Consider the following 19,746-nt stretch of genomic DNA (forward strand, 5'->3'; position numbering starts at 1 on the left):
TAAGCACGGAGTGAGATCACAGCCCAGCCCGACCCTGCCCTCAGCTCTCAGCTGGGTCAACGTTACGCTGCTTCAGCCATGAGGCTGAGGCCAATTTGTAGCCACTTCACTGAGATCAGCAAACTCAACGCAGATAAACCCTGACCTCCTGACCTGCACAGAGCGATCCCACAGCATTAACCACCGTGCCATTGTTTGGTTTATTATTTATTTTAAAGTTAGCGAATTACTATGAAAACATATTGGAAAGATGCAAGGAGGGCGTTTACTGCTGATTATTAAAAGAAAGGAAACAACACGCTGGGAGAGATCACGGAGAGAGAGTTATCTAATTTATTGGAAAAACATTACATCAGATAATGCAGAGCAGGGCCGTCCCACCGGTGTAACAGCAGCAGTGTGAAAGGTGAAGGACAGATGTGAAATGAGCTTTAAAATAGTTTAACTGGTAAATTTAAACACGCCGTAACTCGCAATTTACAATACAGCAGACAAATCGGCAAATAGTGACAGACAGCACTTTAAATAGAGTTTAGAGGCCGTTGTTGCAAGTTGTCACAGAGTTTATTGCTTGTTATTATTGAAAGGTATCGAGTCATAATCACATCATCAAGTCCTTGATATGTTGGGCTTTGTATGTTACTGTGATCACTTTACATGGCAACGAGCTGGGACACAGGGAGAGGGAGAGAGAGGGGGCAGAGAGAGGAGGGAGGGAGAGAATGAGAGAGAGGGGGCAGAGAAAAGAGGGAGGGAGAGAATGAGAGAGAGAGGGCAGAGAAAAGCGGGAGGGAGAGAATGAGAGAGAGCGAAGGCAGAGAGGGGAGGGAAAGAGAGAATGAGAGAGGGCAGAGAGAGGTGAAGGAGAGAGAGCGAGAGAGAGAGGGCAGAGAGAGGTGAAGGAGAGAGAGAGAGAGAGAGGGCAGAGAGAGGTGAAGGAGAGAGAGGTGAAGGGGAGAGAGAGAGGGCAGAGAGAGGTGAAGGAGAGAGAGAGAGAGGTGAAGGAGAGAGAGAGAGGGCAGAGAGAGATGAAGGAGAGAGAGCTGAAGGAGAGAGAGAGGGCAAGGAGAGAGAGAGAGAGGTGAAGGAGAGAGAGAGAGAGAAAGAGAGGTGAAGGAGAGAGAGAGAGAGAGATAGAGGTGAAGGAGAGAGAGAGGGCAGAGAGAGGTGAATTCCTCTCCTGCTCCACCTTTGTAACTTTAGCAAGAGATCGGTGGGATCCTGTTTTGGAGCATAAACAGGGATTCTGCCGAACTCCCGCGGAAGTTACAGTGATGGAACGAGAGAAACTGTGAGGAAATTCACCCCCATAGAAAGAGAAAGTGGTTTGATAAACGCTGGAGTCGGGAAACAGAGTGGATTAAAGGAGGAGAGGAGCTCGGGGGAGGAATCTGTACGGGACAGACTGTGTACAATGTTCAGTGTGTGGGCGCTGGACTGCTGATATGACCAAGGATGATGAATAAGGATCTATACTGTGTGGTATATGGTGTAGGGCGTATACAGTGTGATGTATAGTGCAGGATGTATACAGTGTGATATATAGTGTGGGGCGTATCCTATGTGATATATAGTGTGGGATGTATACCATGTGATATATAGTGCAGAATGTATACTGTGTGATATACAGTGTGGCCTGTATATCGTGATATATGATGTGCAATGTATACTGTGTGATGTATAGTGCAGGATGGATACTGTGCAATATATGGTGCAGGGTCTATACTGTGTGATATACAATGTGGGATGTATATTGTGTGATATGCAGTGCAGAATGTATATTGTGTGTTATATAGTGTGGGATGTATACTGTAATATAGAGTGCAAAATGTATACTGCGTGGTATATAGTGTGGGATGTATATTGTGTGATGTATAGTGTGGGGTATATAGAGTGTGATATACAGTATGGGATGTATACTGTGTGATACATAGTGCAGGGTATATACTGTGTGATATACAGTGTGGGGTGTATATGGTGTGATATACAGTGCGGGATGTATACTGTGTGATATATTGTGTGGGATGTATACCATGTGATGTATACTGTGTGATATACAGGAAATGTTTAACTGGCCAAGTAAACTTTAACAAAACTGTCAAAGGAAAGGTCATGACCCCTGTTTGATAGGGTTAAAAATTACACATAGGAACAACCCACTAAAATAATCCCATGTCCTGATAAATGAATCCTAATGCAAACAACATCCCACTCAACAGAATTACACTGTTCCTTTTCCATCTGTTCTCCAAAGTGTCACCATCCTACAGGTTGGGACATCCCATTCACTTTGATCGCACATGGACTGTGATCTGGGCAGTCCAGTCATTTGATTGTAGAACTCAGCTGTCTGGGCCTTGGCGGTAGGGAGCGTGGACTATAAGGGTATTGCAGGCTGGGCTCTGGCTGTGCTTGCAGTAACTTCCTCTCTTCTGCTCCTGCTTACTCCTTCCATTCCTTCTTGAGACTGAAGACCCACTCCCAGCTCAGGTGGTTGGCCTTGTCATCATCAGTGAAGATTGATTTCACGGTGTAAGTCCCGCGAGCGGCGAGACCCTTTGGAGCGTCCTCCGATGTGGACACAAACTCGTATTCCTCGGAACGCGGCCCGTAGCTTCCCACCATGAACACACTCTTTTCCACTGTTTGGAGAGAGAAGATGAAAGAAGCATTTCTATCGCGCCTTTCACAAGCTCAGGATATCCCAAAGCTCTTTACAACTGATGACGTACTTTTGTAGTGTAGTCTCTGTTGTAATGTAGGAAACACAGCAGCCAATTTGTGCACAGCAAGATCCCACAAGCAACAGCAACGTGATAAATGACCAGATCATCTGTTTTAGTGATTTTGATTGAGGGATAAATATTGGCCCAGGACAACGGGGAGAACTCCCCTGCACTTCTTCAAAATAGTGGCCATGGGATCTTTTACATCCACCTGAGAGGGCAGACGGGGCCTCAGTTTAACGTCTCAGCCAAAAGGTGGCACCTCTGACAGTGCAGCACTCCCTCAGTACAGCACTGGGAGTGTCGGCCTGGATTACGTGCTCAAGTCTCTGGAGTGGGACTTGAACCCACCACCTTGTGACTCAGAGGCGAGCGAGTGCTGCCCACTGAGCTATGGCTTACACTTGTGTTAATAAACAAATGTTTTCGTAAAGCCGGTGTGGATGGGCTCCCAACATCGAATAAATGTTCGGCAAGGACTGCGCCAATCCCTAAAATGTTATAAACAAACACACGTACTGTTAATGTACCTGAATGACCAAATGTTGTTTGTTTATCCAGCTCTAAGTGCTCACAACGGTTAGTTTTAGCCTGAGGCTTTCATGAATAGCAATTAATTCAAGCCAACTCTCTCACACTTCCTTAGGCCAAACAGCTGAGGCCCAGACTGTGTGTAAATTCATGTCAGGGTAGGGAGATCTTGTGGGAGCCAGTCAGCCTGGCCTTGGCCTAGCGTCTACCCATTTTTGGCTCCAGGTGAAATTTTTGTGACCCCAGGAACCAAAGGATGAATTGGGACTGATCCAGAAAACTCAGCCTCCTCCAGTTGGAATCAAAAGCGCATCAGTTTGGTCACCCCTGACACCCCACGTGTGTTAACATTCCTTACAACATGCACAATAGACAGGCAGAGTCTGAACTGTGGCTCAGCTACAATGCAAGGTCACTGGCCAGGCCGGCATTTATTGCCCATCCCTAGTTGCCCTGAGAAGGTGGTGGTGGGCCGCCCTCTTGAAGTAATTTGTTACAACTGAGGGGTTTGCTCAGTCACTTCAGTGGGCAGTTAACAGTCAACCACGTCGGTGTGGGGACTGGAGTCACATATAGGCCCAGAACGGGTAAGGACAGCAGGTTTCCTTCCCTAAAGGACATCAGTGAATGGCCCACAGTGGGATTTGAACTCACAGTCTCTGGATTACTCGTCTGGGAATATAACCACTACACTACTGTACCCACATGGCAGAGTAGATTTTTAACTGCCTGTGTATGAAGTGGTGTCGAGAACTGGTTGCCTGTTACAGACATTGCCCAATTATTACTTTCATTGAAATTAATGGAAATGAAAATCAGTTGTTTTTTTATAACTGGCAGCCAATCTGTGACACCAGTTATACACCCGGGCAGAGAGTTGAAAATCTACTCCAGTCAGTACATCTGTCAGTCTCCATACCTTTTATCCCCTTCCTGTAGGTGTTCGCTACGTACTTCAATCCTGAAACAATTTCTTTATTTACCTACACGAAAGAAAAGGTTTTAGTTCACACTGATGTTAGTAAAAGCACTCCCGGAATAAAGCTAGACTCAGGCACAGAGAATCAAAGACCAGTGTCCGGGGGGTCGGGAGGGTGAATTCATCCCTACATTGCTTGTTTCAATTTCTTTTCCTCTTTTTCCAATTAATATATTTTTTTGGGTGAGAGAGAAGCTTTGTGTATGTTGATGTGAGGGATGTTAGTGCTGGAGTATAGAACATTTCCATCTCTGTCACCATCAAACACTCCCAGGGCAGGTACAGCAGGGGTTAGGTACAGAGTAAAGCTCCCTCTACACTGTCCCATCAAACACTCCCAGGGCAGGTACAGGGTTAGATACAGAGTAAAGCTCCGTCTAGAACTGTCTCATCAAACACTCCCAGGGCAGATACAGCACGGGTTAGATACAGAGTAAAGCTCCCTCTACACTGTCCCATCAAACACTCCCAGGGCAGGTACAGCAGGGGTTAGGTACAGAGTAAAGCTCCCTCTACACTGTCCCATCAAACACTCCCAGGGCAGGTACAGGGTTAGATACAGAGTAAAGCTCCGTCTAGAACTGTCTCATCAAACACTCCCAGGGCAGATACAGCACGGGTTAGATACAGAGTAAAGCTCCCTCTACACTGTCCCATCAAACACTCCCAGAGCAGGTACAGCAGGGGTTAGATACAGAGTAAAGCTCCCTCTACACTGTCCCATCAAACACTCCCAGGGCAGGTACAGGGTTAGATACAGAGTAAAGCTCCCTCTACACTGTCCCATCAAACACTCCCAGGGCAGGTACAGGGTTAGATACAGAGTAAAGCTCCCTCTACACTGTCCCATCAAACACTCCCAGGGCAGGTACAGCACGGGTTAGATACAGAGTAAAGCTCCCTCTACACTGTCCCATCAAACACTCCCAGGGCAGTTGAAATAAAAATCAGTATTATAACCAAAGCAACTCTGAGCACCTCCAGGGATTGATTGGACTCCAAGTGTAGTATTGTCTCCTCTCTTAGGTAGCTGCGGATAATTACCCAGTTTATAGGGACACAGTCCTTTTCAAAACATGATCATTGTATTTAGACACGCATGCAGTTAAGGCAACTCCAAAGATACAGCAGTTCATACTTGGTTTTTTTAAAAATTCTAGATCGACATTGAAGTGGACTTCATAAGGTTCTTGTTTAAATAAATTCCATCCATCTGGGAGATGGTCAATGGGGGCACTGTAGAGATACCACCAGAATTAAATGTAAAACTCTGAAGGCCGTGTTGGTCATTTTGTCCTGGTTGCAGGCCACAAATTAAATCTCACAAAATGCACTCAGATCTCTATGGGGCTATGATTTCAGATACTCACAAATTAACCCTGCTTTATGTATTAGAATTATTAGCTTGCCAGCCATAATTTGCTGAGAGTGCCCCTTTAAGACAGGAAAGCATGAAGATCCTATCACAGATAAACTGAACCATGTAGACTTTGGCCAATTTTATTTCACGACATTAAGCATCATTGCTCCTACACGCCCTCCCCTGAGATCGATGGCAGAGTGTTGGAGCTTAGAGTGTTTGTTTATAAACCCTAAGAAGACCACACATTTCGTGTGTGGAAAACTTCCAGTCCCACATGTTCACCCGTTCTGTCTCTCCCATGGTTGGAAATTTACAGATAAATATGTACAAACAGTAAGAGCCCCAAAAATATGTGGCTATGTGAAAATATTCAAACTTCGGAATTAACCAGGTCAACACAATGGAGGCCAAAAATCACTTGGCATTTAACTTCTCAAAGTTGTTCCTTGTGACAGCCCCAGCTCACAAATGTGAGTCACATTTGCAATGGGTACTGGCTGGGGACGCATCTCTCCCTTTCTTTTCTCCCATTCTCGTTCCATTACAGACCCAAACCTGAACACCCATCTCAAAGAGGCCTTTGCCTCAGTACCGACAGGAAGCATTTTTTGCACCTCAGGAAGGATAGACTGCCCTTGGAGAGGGTGCAGTGCAGATTCACCAGAATGATACCAGGGCTAAAAGGGTTAAATTACGAGGACAGGTTGCATAGACTAGGCTTGTATTCCCTCGAGTATAGAAGATTAAGGGGTGATCTAGTTGAGATGTTTAAGATGATTAAAGGATTTGATAGGGTAGGTTGAGAGAGCCAGGCCGTTCAGGGGTGATGTCAGGAAGCACTTCTTCACACAAAAGGGAGTGAAAATCTGGAACTCTCTCCTCCCAAAAAGCTGTGGATGCTGGGAGACAATTGAAATTTTCAAGACTGAGATCGACAGATTTTTGTTAGGCAAGGGTTTTAAGGGATATGGAACCAAGGCGGATAAATGGAGTTGAGGTGCAGATCAGCCATGATCTAATTGAATAACAGAGCAGGCTTGAGGGGCTGAATGGCCTACTCCTGTTCCTATATTCCTACGTAATCAGGAGTTTCTGAATGCGCCGGTAGAGACCCAACTTTTGTACAATTGTCAGTCAGTGATTTCATCCTGAACCATCCCTCCATACACTCACACACACAAAGCACTACTGGCCTCAACGCATGGTGCTTTTCACCTTCTGTGTTTTGGTTGTCAAAATAGGAGCAAGATTCACTCCAACAATCTCATCAACCAAACTGCAGAAATGCTACGGTTCAGAAATAGAAAGCCCAAGGACTAGGATTGTCGGAGAGGTTCGTGGTCAAGAGGCAGTGTCTGGATGACTGAACCAGCCCAACTTGGTGACAAACAGAAAATGGAAAAGTAAGAATCTGAGACTGACTTTGAAATGTATTTTCACTTTGTAGGGCACTCCTTCCTTCAGCACAATCTTATTGTTCTTCAGAGCCTTGAGGTCACCTGTTGAATTGAGAACAATCTGTCAGCATCAGGGTCAACAGAGAACAAATGGGAAGAAAGACTTGCATTTATATAGCACCTTTCACAATGTCCTTAAGCGCTGTTGTAATGTAGGAAATGCAGCAGCCAATTTGCGCACTGCAAGGTCCCACAAGCATCAGTGAGATAGATGATCAGATAATCTGTTCTGGTGATGTTGGTTGAGGGATAAATATTGGTTAGGAACAGGCCAGGGGAGAACTCCCCTGATCTTCTTCAAAATAGTGCCATGGGATCTTTTGCGTCCACCTGAGACGGCAGACGGGGTTTTGTTTAACGTCTCATCCGAAAGACAGCACCTCCGACAATGCAGCACTCCCTCAGTACTGGCACTGGGAGTGTCGGCCTGGATTATGTGCTCAAGCCTCCAGAGTGGGACTTGAACCACGACCTTCTGACTCACAGGCGAGAGAGTGCTGCCCACCGGGCCACAGCCGAGGATTAGAACAGGGATGAAGATGTAAACAGTGCGGAGTGGAGGAGCTTGCAGGGAGTAGGGAGGAACGAGGGATTGATAGGCCAGGATGGGCGGGCAGTCTAGTAACCTGTCAGCAGCTACTAATATAAATTCACATAGGGCTGTCTGACATCGAGTCACAGTTGGCAGGAGCTGCACCGATTCTCGACTGGAAGCAAGCACCACGTGGAAGCAGGTGGTTTCCTGGCTGATGCAGACTCGGTCAGTGGAGTGGTATTGGTGATGGTTATGGAGATATTCTAGGAGATGGTCCGTGCAGCCTCACTGTGGCGGTGCTGAAGCCTTGGAGAGAGGAAGAGTGTGGAGCTTATTTGTTTTTTTTGAGCAAAAGGATAGGGAGTTTTTATAAATGTTCATTGGTTAAATCAAAGATGCAATGGTCAGTTGCTAGAAGCTGTGATCTGCTCCCGCCTTCAACGTACTCAAAAAGGTCGTCTCAAGCTGTTTACCACAAAGCTCATTTAAGGGAGAAGCAAAAAGCTTTTGTCAGATGTCAATGTGCAAGATCTTATCAACAGGTCACCATCAAAACCACAGAGCCAAGCTTCCTGAGTGATGGTTTCAGTCAGAGGGTGGGGAGCAGATTCTGCAAAGCTCTGATGCAGCAAGTGACCTACATTTCACAACATTTCTCCATATTTGAATGTGTATTTTTTTTGTTGTTGAAAAATTAATAAACACCTGCAGCCCGTTTGTGGCGAGATTACGACAAATAGTTTTTTAAAAACTAAAGAATTCATCAGTCCCAATTTACCTAAAACAATTTGAGTTTGGTGCCAATTTTAAGTTTCCTTGTGGCATCTCCTCAACTAAACCACACCTGTGGACTTCAATATAGTTGCCAAGGTGCCTGCATATTTGCCTGAAGGACACTTTTTGTTGGCTAGATTGTAAAATATTATGGAATGAAGACTCTGACTGGTCCATAGAAAATCTGAGGAGTTGACCATTATCCATGGATTCAACTTGTTTCTTCATTAGCCTTGCACCCTTGAAATGAATGGATGTTATCACAATACAAAAAAGCTTAAAGTTACATTTTTTTGACAGCATGCTTCTCGTTTAGAAGCCCTAGGCATGAGATTTAAGCATTATTCTCTGTTGCTCCGAAGAAATTCTTTTTTTAATCAGTCGAGTGGCATTTCACCCCTCTTTCAGAAAGTCCTTTTCGGCCCAGGGAATTATCCCTGTAATAAGTTACAGCTAGAAATTGATGCCTGTGTGTTAGGTGTACCCGTGCTTGCGTTTGAAGCTGTTTACGTTGCAAATTTTAGTCAATACTTTAAAAAAGACTAAATGGGGGGAGGGTGACAGGGCATTGGAATGCCAGTTAGGGGTCGCCAACCCTCCAGGAATGTCCTGGAGTCTCCAGGAATTAAAGATTAATCTCCTGGACACTGCTGCGAGCAACTCCGGGAGAAATATCATCGGGGCATTAAAAACAATCGTGTACTTTTAAAATTTTCTTTGAATGTTTTAGTTTATTAGTTATATTGGTGATGGGAATAAAAGGCAGTTTGACCGGGCGGGGTGGTTGGAGACGGGAGATTGTGTGATGAAACCTCCAGGAATACATCCAACCAGAGTTGGCAACCCCCATTGGCAGTGCCTTGTAATTTTGGGCCCCAATCCTCCAGAACTGGGCCGGAATCTCATAACAGGGAGGAGGCATAGATTAAAGGGAGAATTATCTCAAACATCTCCTAGCAACTGGTTCATGGTGGTACTGGCTACGGTTGGTGTGTGACCCAGGCAGAAAGGAGTGCTGGGAGGTCAGCAAAAATAGATGCAAATTTATGCTCTGTTTTGACACCACAAAACTCTTCAGTTGCACTATTGACAATAATGGCCGTCAAGGCCTCATATTTATCTCTAAAACTTGTACAATATTGATTGACAGCAGGGATGGAGTGTCTCCTTGGCGGGATCCTCTGATGGACTGGGCATTCTGATTGTGAATGGGGTCATGACATCCATCTCACTGCCCCAACTGTAATGTTGTGCTCTGGCCTGCGCCCATATCCTGTTGGCACGCAACAGCCCAATAATGACATATCGCACTGTGTCCCCACATCCTGTTGGCACAGCGAGCTATCTTCCGCATATAACCAGCTATACATCATATTTCACGGTGCCCTACTGGCGTAAACAGCCCCCTACTCTTGAGATTTGTTAATGGGCCTGGAGCAACTTACCAGTGAGATCCATGGTGATTGGCTCTGGTGCTTCCTCACAGACAAGAGTCATTCGAGTCACACTCACATTAGGAAGATTGGGATCTAGAACAAGGACCGGATCATTACCGTTTGAAGCCCTTACTTGAAAACTGGTCACTCAACCACCCCCCCCCACCCAATGCCTTCCAAACCATATACCTTGATACCACCCGCCCACCTTCTCACCGTACCCCCCCAATCCCACCTACCCACCTTCTCACCATATCTCCCAATCCCACCTGCCCACCTTCTCACCATATCCCCCAATTCCACCAGCCCACCTTCTCACCATATCTCCCAATCCCACCTGCCCACCTTCTCACCATATCCCCCAATCCCACCTGCCCACCTTCTTACCATATCCCTCAATCCCACCTACCCACCTTCTCACCATATCCCCCAATCCCACCTACCCATCATTTCCCCATATCTCCCAATCCCACCTGCCCACCTTCTCACCATATCTCCCAATCCCACCTGCCCACCTTCTCACCATATCCCCCAATCCCACCCACCCACCTTCTCACCATATCCCCCAATCCCACCCACCCACCTTCTCCCCATAACCCCCAATCCCACCTACCCACCTTCTCCCCATATCCCTCAATCCCAGCTGTCTCCAAAAACACACACAATTCTCTCTTGACCCCAGTTACACTGTCTGCTTCAATGTCCTTCCCTGGTAACTAATTCCACAGCCTTTTGGGTGAAAAAGTTCCACCTGCTTCCCTTCTTACTCCTAGTTTTTAGTCTGTGTCCCACCCTCCCGATAGCTGGATTTTTGTGTGATTATTGAGGTTATATTTTTGCACTGACCTGCCACCAGGGGCAGCCCCTCTCCCAGCAGGGTCTTCTTGTACTTTGCCAAACTCTCATCATCCTGATCCAGCTCCACGATCTCGGCCAGCGATTTCTGTGCTGGCGGTTTGTAGTTTAGGGCCCTTTCCTCTTCCTCCTCGTCATCGACTGGTTTCTCATTGTGCTCCAGCTCTGTCATTTTACCTGAGGAGCCAGAGATGGAATTGGATCATTCTGAGAGAACGATAAGCAATCGACCCTTGTCCTTTCTCCAGCTTTCCTCCCATCCTTTCCTGAAGAGGCTGACTCATGGTGGTCTTTAGTTGCAAGGGTGCCAACCACTCTCCTCTGTCTTAACCAAGTGGCCCACTCTTTGCGTGTGAGCTTATACAGTGAGTGAGAGCAGGCTATTCGACCTGGGTGGGGGGAGGGACACAGCAGCCAAGTCCAATCCTGCCCTCATGCGACCTTCACGTCATCGTTCCATCAGGATTCACCGGATACGATGGGGAACGGGAACCCTGGCTGAATTTTCCACCTCCCTAGCCCAGCGCTTCTGAAGCCAGTTGCAGGGTCCCAACTGAGATCAACAAGGGGGCACAGCCTGAGGGTTAATGCTGGAAGGATGAAGGGGAGATAAAAGAATTGTTTACACACGGAGAGTTGTTAGAACAGGGCATGCTTTTGCACAAAGGGCTACTGAGGCAGAGACTATAGTGTAAATTCAGTGATCCCAGGGTAAATTCAGTGATCCCAGGGTAAATTCAGTGATCCCAGGGTATATTCAGTGATCCCAGGGAATATTCAGTGATCCCAGAGTAAATTCAGTGATCCCAGAGTAAATTCAGTGATCCCAGAGTAAATTCAGTGATCCCAGGGAATATTCAGTGATCCCAGAGTAAATTCAGTGATCCCAGAGTAAATTCAGTGATCCCAGAGTAAATTCAGTGATCCCAGGGTAAATTCAGTGATCCCAGAGTAAATTCAGTGATCCCAGAGTAAATTCAGTGATCCCAGGGTAAATTCAGTGATCCCAGGGTAAATTCAGTGATCCCAGAGTAAATTCAGTGATCCCAGAGTAAATTCAGTGATCCCAGGGTATATTCAGTGATCCCAGAGTAAATTCAGTGATCCCAGGGAATATTCAGTGATCCCAGGGAATATTCAGTGATCCCAGAGTAAATTCTATGAAGCATCTTGGGCCGTTTTCCTATTTAAAGGTGCTATCTGACTGCAAGTTGTTGCTGGTGCTGGAGATACAGGCTGGTACGATCATCGGGGGCTCTGCTCACAGGAGGCAGTAGGTGGATCTCTGCTCTCCTCCAATTCTGGCCTCTTGCCCACCCCTGATTTTAATCGCTCCACCATTGGCGGCCGTGCCTTCAGCTGCCTCAGCCCGAAACTCTGGAATTCCCTCCCTAAACCTCTCTCTCTCCCCTCCTTTAAGATGCTCCTTAAAACCTACCTCTTTGACCAAGCTTTTGGTCACCTGTCCTTTCTATTTTGTTTGATAATTGCTCCTGTGAAACCCCTCGGGACATTTTACCACGTTAAAGGCGCTATATAAATGCAAGTTGTTGTTGTTGCTTCATGGAACAGGATTTAGTGGCTGACAGCCCCATGGGTTGCTGAACAACTGGGGAAAAATATCTATTCAGGTAACGAGTTTTACCTGGAGGACTCCAAGGCAGAATTGGGCCTCAGCTTTTCAGAACCCGTTTGATGTTAATATTTAAACTTGCTGAAGTTGATTGTGGGAAGTTAGATTGACAGCTGCAACTTAGATTGTGAAATGGTTGAGAAACGCAGTTGCCTGTGAAAGTCAGTCCTTTCCTGTTGCAGGCCTCGACCCGGCTTATGATTTGATAAGACTTACAAATGAGGAAGTGATCTTCTAACCACAACTAACAAGAAGGAAGCGTTCTCCATCCAGCCTAAGGCTCACCTTCAGATCAACTCAGTAAGGCATTTTTGCAGAAACCAGAACTCTCGGTTAATCATGAGACACCTCTGTGATCAGCAGCCTGAAGGAGGAAGACGGCTTGGTGATGCCTTCACAGGCCGATGTACTGAGGATCAGCAAATCCTTTTATGCCGGGCTGTACGACGCGAAGCCCACAGATAGCACGGCCTCCCAGTCCTTCCTGTCCTCCATCACAGAGGTCTTGGAGGACAGCGAGCCGGAGAGCATGGATCGGCCACTGACTTTGGACGAGCTGACAAAGGCCGTCCGGTCTTCGAGAAGAGCAGAACTCCTGGAAGCAACAGCTTACCGGTTGAGTTATACTCGGCTCTGTGGGACTGGATAGGCCCAGACCTACTGGAAGTGTACGGGGGTTTGCTTCTGGCAGGCAGCATGTCAGAGTCCATGAGGAAAAGCATCATCACCCTCATCTACAAGCGGAAGGGGGAGAGGGAAGAACTCAGAAATTGGCGACCTATTTCCTTGCTAAATGTCAACTACAAGATTCTGTCTAAGGTCATCGTCAACAGGCTCAAGTCTGCTCTGGAGCGGGTGATCCACCCAGATCAGACCTGTACTGTACCCGGCAGGAAGATTTCTGATAGCCTTGCGCTGCTCAGGGATACGATCGCCTACGTGCAGGACAGGGGGGTGAACAGGAGAAGGCCTGTTCCAGGAGAGCCTGGACCAGGAGAAGGCCTTCAACAGAATATCCCGCACATGCTCTCCAAAATGGGTTTTGGGGAGGGAAACCGCGATTGGATCTGACTGCTCCACGCGGACATCTGCAGCGCAGTCCTAATCAACGGGTGGGAGTCAGAGAGCTTTCCGATCAGATCTGGAGTCAGTCAGGGCTGTCCGCTCTCCGCGTCTTGTTCGTATGTTGTATCAAGCTGTTTGCCGGGTCCATCAGGAAGTACGCAGGTATCGGGTGGGGGTGACGATTCCAGGCAGCGGAGGGTCTCAGGTTCAGGCCTCCCTGCACATGGACGTTGCACTGATCAGTGGTCAATCCGCACACTGATGGGCATCTGCGACCGTTTCGAGCTGGCCTCGGGGTGGGGCCAGAGTGAACCGAAGTAAGAACGAGGCCATGTTCTTTGGCAGGTGAGAGACCTGATCCTTTGTCCCCTTCACCGCCGCTCTGATCCTGATGGCCACCTTTGTGTGTGGCTGCCTCACGATGTTTGTAGAGCCCCAGTACGCAAACACCAAGTGTCACTACGTGCTGAATTTCTACCTGTCCACCCACACTGAGAAGGTTGGGTCTGGCCACGCAGACGCAGGACGTCCCGTCCAGCTGGACCACTCCCCCCACCTGTCCCAGGTGGAGATGGTCCCAAGGAGGAACCCCTTCGACCACAAGGCCGTCAGACAGTGGTCAACACAGAACGTTCTGGGGGTCCTGCAGGGAAAGGAGAGGGTGGATCCGATTGGGCAGTTCCCCGACCAGACAGTTGATGCCATTTGGCAAAATGTCTTGTCGCCGTAACTGACCAACTGGCACCAGGATGTGGCCTGGATGGTGGTGAGAAGGGCCCTCCCAGTGCGGTCTTTCCTGCACACAAGGCATCTCAGCGCCACCGCGAGCTGCCCTCGAGGCTGTGGCGGGGAGGAGACTGTCCTCCACCTCCTGATGGACTGCCCCTTTGCGCAGAGGGTGTGGAGAGAGATTCATTGGTATCTGTCCCGGTTCATCCCCAACAGTTCAGTAACACAGGACACTGTGCTCCACGGGCTGTTCCCCGGGGGACACACCGAGACAGACATCACCAGCGGCTGGAAGACCATCAACTCGGTGAAGGAGACCCTTTGGTCCCCCCGAAACCTGCTGGTCTTCCAGCTGAAGGAACTGTCCACGACCGACACACTCCAAGGTCCAGGAGCATGTGCTGCGGGCGCACTGAGGCGAGGTGCGGCCTACACAAAGGGTCTATGGGGAAAGGCCACCGTATAAGGCCATCCCACCTTGTATCGTACAGAATGTGTTAAAATTTAAAAACAGTACATATTTTCTAATGACAGGATCGGAATGTGTACCCTCCGTATGTATTGTTTTGAATTGTATTTGTGTGTTTACATTGAACTATATGTACCTTGAATTTTATGAAATAAAGTATAATTTGAAAAAAAAATAATATTGAGCACCTTGTGTTATGAATGAGAGCGTACTAGACATGGTGTGTCCCCTTTCTCCAGCCCTACAACCCTCCGAGATCTCTGCGCTCCCCCAATTCTGGCCTCTTGCCTATTCCCGATTTTCATCACTCCACCATTGGCGGCCGTGCCCTCAGCCGCCTCGGCCCTAAGCTCTGGAATTCCCTCCCTAAACCTCTCCGCCTCTCTCTCTCCTCCTTTAAGACGCTCCTTAAAACATACCTCTTTGACCAAGCTTTTGGTCACCTGTCCCAATATCTATGTGGCTCGGTGTCAAATTTTGTCTGATAATCGCCCCTGTGAAGCGTCTTTGGACGTTTTGCTACGTTAAAGGCACTATGTTAATGCAAGTTGTGTGTGAGCAACTTAAATATTGGAGAAGTTGTGGGTTGACACCGTGTAAAAATAGCGCTCACCGGGGTTAGTACAAGAACGTAAAGTGTTCACCAACTGCAAGTTCTAGTCTACCCAGGGGAGTGGGGTTTCTGAAGATAGTTTTCTTTCTGTAGAGAGATATTTGTGCTCAATACACTGAACTTATTGTTGTACTGGTAGTGGACGCCCAATGGTGTAGAGAGATCAGAAGTCTCACATCCTGACATCGATCACCATCACCGAGGGCAAGCAGGACTCCCAGACCCACAAACTGCGCTCGTTTCCAGATTCTGCAGAAATCCACTCTCTCCCCCTCTCCCCCACCCCCTCCCCACTCTCCCCCCACTCTCCCTCCACTCAGATCCCAACCTTCAGCACATCACGGGTCGAAGAGCGTGATCCAGGGCACAGTGATCGGACAAATTGAATTCTGCAGCGTGAGCCTGATGTTCGGTTTCTCCCCCTCGCCCCACACCATGCAGGTCCCACCCTGAGCAGCCCGACATTGCTCAGTCAAGTGTCCCAACCAAGAACCAGCCAGGCAGAGCAGCCACATCCCTGGGAAGAGAGAGGGTTTGTTTTCTCCTTGTAGCAGAGAAGGTTAAGGGGAGATTTAATAGCGGTGCTCAAAATTATGAGAGGTTTTAGTAGAGTAGATAGGGAGAAACTGCTTCCACTGGCAGGAGGGTCGGTAACCAAGGGACACGGATTTAAGATAATTGGCAAAAAATCCAGGGGGGAGATGAGGAGAATTTTTTTTACGCAGCAAATTGTTATGATCTGAAATGCGCTGCCTGAAAGGGCGGTGGAAGCAGATTCAATTGTGGCTTTCAGAAGGGAATTAGATAAATACTTGGAAAGGAAAAATTTGCAGGGCTATGGGGAAAGAGCAGGGAGAGTGGGACTAATTGGATAGCTCTTTAAAAGAGCTGGCACAGGCACGATGGGTGAAATGGCCTCCTTCTGTGCTGTAAGATTCTAAGATTCAATGATTCTATGATGACTCCATGATTGGTGCCCAACGCTCTGTGAGCTGCCAAAGTTCTAGACTTTAAACTCTGAAACCACCAGGTTATATTGCTCAGGAAGTCAAAGGGAGTGCGAAGAGTGTGGAAAGAAACACCCCCTTCAGAACATTTGACTAAGCTACAGAAAACAAACAGATCCAGAAATGCTATCAGAACAACTCCCACGCTCCCACGCTCACACACGCTCCCACGCTCACACGCTCCCACGCTCACACACGCTCCCACGCTCACACACGCTCCCACACACGCTCACACACACGCTCACACACACGCTCACACACACGCTCACACACACGCTCACACACACGCTCACACACACGCTCACACACTCAGATGGGACTTGAAACAGTGCAATTTTTTTCCCCTGTAACAAAATTTCATTGTCGAGCGTCCCTGACAGGAAATGTGAGATGCGATTGTTGGTTCTATACCACAGAACACATCCGCGGTGCTGACAGAACGCCCAGCGAGACCTCCTGCAGGGCCAGGAGTAGCGTTTGTATCAAATTTTTTTAAAACTGAAATGCATCCCAGAAAATATATTTATATCAGGACCTGATAGAACTGTTTTTTTTAAACAAGTGGTGCGCTAATTCAGAGTAACAGTAAAAGGAGTGCACCCTGGCACACGGTTTTAATGCACTGCCCAGTGAACTGTACAGGCTGGGAGCGCCCAGATTCAGTCCTTGGTCTGTGCTGAATTGGCAGATCTCAACTGGGTTACCACAAAGGGTTAATTGTATCCATGTGATTTATAGCAATTGGTGTTAATTGTAATCAGGGAGTGTGTTTCAATAGGGAACTCTCGTAACCATTTATATGCGAGCTTATGGAGGGTGTGGAGTGGGAATGTGGAGCTCTGTAAACAAAGGCTTGGAAGCAACTGAAGACCAGGCTCTAGTATTCTAACCCTCACCACCAGGCGATCTAATTTATTACACAATGGACCTCTGACTAAGGCCCAGGATGCATGAGACAAGTAAATGAGAGAGAATGGAATAGAAGGATATACTGATCAGGTGAGATGAAGTAGGGATGGGCTGAGGCTCATGTGGAACATAAATACCAGCACAGACCATTGGGCCGAATGGCCTGTTTCTGTGCTGTAAATTCGATGTCATTCTCATTAAAGGCCAATTGAACATAATCGTTTCCCAGCTCCGAACTCGTTCAGTGGGGGTTTGCAGAACCTCAGACCAGGGATCCACTGCATCTTTAACCATTAAAGAATTCTCAGTAAGAGGCTGTCAATAGTTTTCATAAATGCTGACCTGGGGGGGGGGGGGGGGGGCGGGAGAACGAGGCCTCATTTGCACCTGGTGAAAACTGACAATTTATTTTCCAATTCCCTGCCGTCCTGACTCTCGCTTCAGTTCTAACTGGTGCCATTGGCCCACCCAGTACCTCGTGCAAGTGGCGATAATTCTCAGGGTGAGACGACGCTGTGAGTCCTAACGAGCTATTTAACCATGGGGGCTTCGACTGCCCAAGTCTGACCCGCATTCTGACCTGACGCCACACACTTTCTAGCAATTGGAAGCTGCAATCTGGCTCATTCCCCCTCCCTCCCCCCCCCCTCCCCCCTCCCTCCCTCCCCTCCCTCCCTCCCCTCCCCTCCCTCCCTCCCCCCTCCCCTCCCTCCCTCCCTCCCTCCCCTCCTCCTCCCCTCCCCCCCCCCCTCCCCTCCCCTCCCTCCCTCCCTCCCTCCCTCCTCCCCTCCCTCCCTCCCTCCCCCCCCCACACAAAGGATATGAAAACCATTGGGTTTGGTGATGTACTGGTTATATTACAGGACTAATAATCCAGAGAACCTGAGTTCAAATCTCACCATGGCTGTTTGAGAATTTGACTTCAATGTTTAAAAAATCTGGAAATAAAAAGCTGGTCTCAGTAAAAGTGACCATGAAGCTGTCGGATTTTCATAAAAACCCAACTGGTTCACCGATGTCCTTTAGGGAAGGAAACCTGCCATCCTTACCCAGTCTGGGCCTATATGTGACTCCAGTCCCACACCAACGTGGTTGACTCATAACTGCCCTCTGAAGTGGTGCAGTGAGCTACTCAGTTGTATCAAACCGTTACCAGCGGTTCAAGAAGGCGGCCCACCACCACCTCCTCAAGGGGCAACTAACCCACATCCCGAGAATGAAAAATAATTTGTAACAACTAACCCTGCAATCCCAATCAAGATCAGTTAACTCAGCACAGACCAGACCAGGTGCTGAGTCCACCCCATCGAGAGCCACACCTTGAGGAGGGGTAAAGATCAGAGTCAAAGGTGAGGAAAATGCAGCCCCCTCTGTACCGCACCTGGCGCTGGACTCGAACAGCCAGAGACAGATAGAGGAGAGAGAAGCTCTATCCCACCTGGAGACCCCACCCCAGATCTGTCACGGAGAAGAACGCCTTAAGACAACCAAAGAGCTATTAGGAAATGCCGACCATTAATCCAGTAGCCTCAGACTCTTATATCGCAGAAACCCCCTGCTCATGGAGAGAGAGATAGCTGTACTGATCGAAGCAACTCACTGATCAGTGAGCGTAAAAAGCAAACGGCTGAGGGTTTCATAAAGTTTTAGTTACTTACGGCTCAGCTACTGCATGTAACAGGATACAACGATACAATCTAACAGGAAGCATCTCAGCAGATCACAGGAGAGAGAGATATTAAACTGAAAAATACCTTCTGTTACAGTTAATATTAACCTAAAAGCAGCTACTGGAAATGGGATGATATAATACAGGGGGCATTTTCAAACGTTGTTGAGACTCACCGTTGGAGTTTGGTCGTAGACACGGGGCTGATACGTCGCAACTTTTAGCAAAACCAAAACCAGGAAATGTGCTCACTGATGTCACATCAGTTAACGTGAAGCAAAGCATCTGATTGGCAGATAGTTGGGCTTTCAGTCTGCCCTCCGTTTACACCCTCAGACTGCGTATCCCCCTGATTACACCCTCATAAGAAACATAAGAGATAGGAGCAGGAGTAGGCCATTCGGCCCCTCGAGCCTGCTCCGCCATTCAATCAGATCATGGCTGATCTTCAACCTCAACTCCACTTCCCTCCCCGATCCCCATATCCCTTGATTCCCTTAGAGTCCAAAAATCTATCGATCTCAGTCTTGAATATACTCAATGACTCAGCATCCACAGCCCTCTGGGGTAGAGAATTCCAAAGATTCACAACCCTGAGTGAAAAAAAATGCCTCCTCATCTCAGTCTTAAATGGCCGACTCCTTATACTGCGACTATGCCCCCTAGTTCTTATACCCTCAGAGTGTGTTTTACCACCCGTTTATACCCTCAGACTGTGTTTCTCCCAATGTATACCCACAGACTGTGTTCCCCCCCCCATTTATACTCAGACTGTGTTTTCCCCCCTTTATACCCTCAGACTGCGCTCCCCCCCCGTTTATACCCTCAGACTGCGTTCCCCCCCCCCCCCCGTTTATACCCTCAGACTGCGTTCCCCCCCCCCCCCCCCCGTTTATACCCTCAGACTGCGTTCCCCCCCCACCGTTTATACCCTCAGACTGTGCTCCCCCCGTTTATACCCTCAGACTGTGCTCCCCCCGTTTATACCCTCAGACT

The 19,746-nt window shown here is 48.0% G+C and overlaps 1 protein-coding gene across 2 annotated transcripts; it reads right to left on the bottom strand.

Annotated features, from left to right (window-relative positions):
• Window positions 1-319: 319 nt before the first annotated feature.
• Window positions 320-19,050, bottom strand: LOC137305474 (rho GDP-dissociation inhibitor 2-like). Of its 2 annotated transcripts, none has more exons than XM_067974311.1 (6): window positions 18,927-19,050; window positions 10,648-10,833; window positions 9,811-9,894; window positions 7,022-7,098; window positions 4,177-4,240; window positions 320-2,642 (listed from the first exon to the last, which is right to left on the bottom strand). In XM_067974311.1, the coding sequence occupies exons 1-6, from the start codon at window positions 19,033-19,035 to the stop codon at window positions 2,443-2,445; spliced, it is 720 nt and encodes a 239-aa protein (XP_067830412.1). In that variant the 5' UTR covers window positions 19,036-19,050; the 3' UTR covers window positions 320-2,442. The 2 variants fall into 2 exon arrangements, with proteins under 2 accessions (XP_067830412.1, XP_067830413.1); XM_067974312.1 differs by lacking the exon at window positions 18,927-19,050 and adding an exon at window positions 18,740-18,857.
• Between the last annotated feature and the right edge of the window lie 696 nt (window positions 19,051-19,746).

The sequence above is a fragment of the Heptranchias perlo genome, chromosome 40, assembly GCF_035084215.1.
Source record: "Heptranchias perlo isolate sHepPer1 chromosome 40, sHepPer1.hap1, whole genome shotgun sequence".
Lineage (NCBI taxonomy): Eukaryota > Metazoa > Chordata > Chondrichthyes > Hexanchiformes > Hexanchidae > Heptranchias > Heptranchias perlo.

What these genes read in the sequence shown, in the direction of transcription:
- LOC137305474 (XM_067974311.1), bottom strand. Translation starts at nt 19,035, where the DNA reads ATGCTTTGCTTCACGTTAACTGATGTGACATCAGTGAGCACATTTCCT. An exon ending in GGGGCTGCCCCTGGTGGCAG is followed by an intron (nt 9,895 to 10,647) that starts GTCAGTGCAAAA and finishes TCCTTGTTCTAG; the next exon opens with ATCCCAATCTTCCTAATGTG. An exon ending in AAGTGAAAATACATTTCAAA is followed by an intron (nt 4,241 to 7,021) that starts GTCAGTCTCAGA and finishes TCTTTCGTGTAG; the next exon opens with GTAAATAAAGAAATTGTTTC.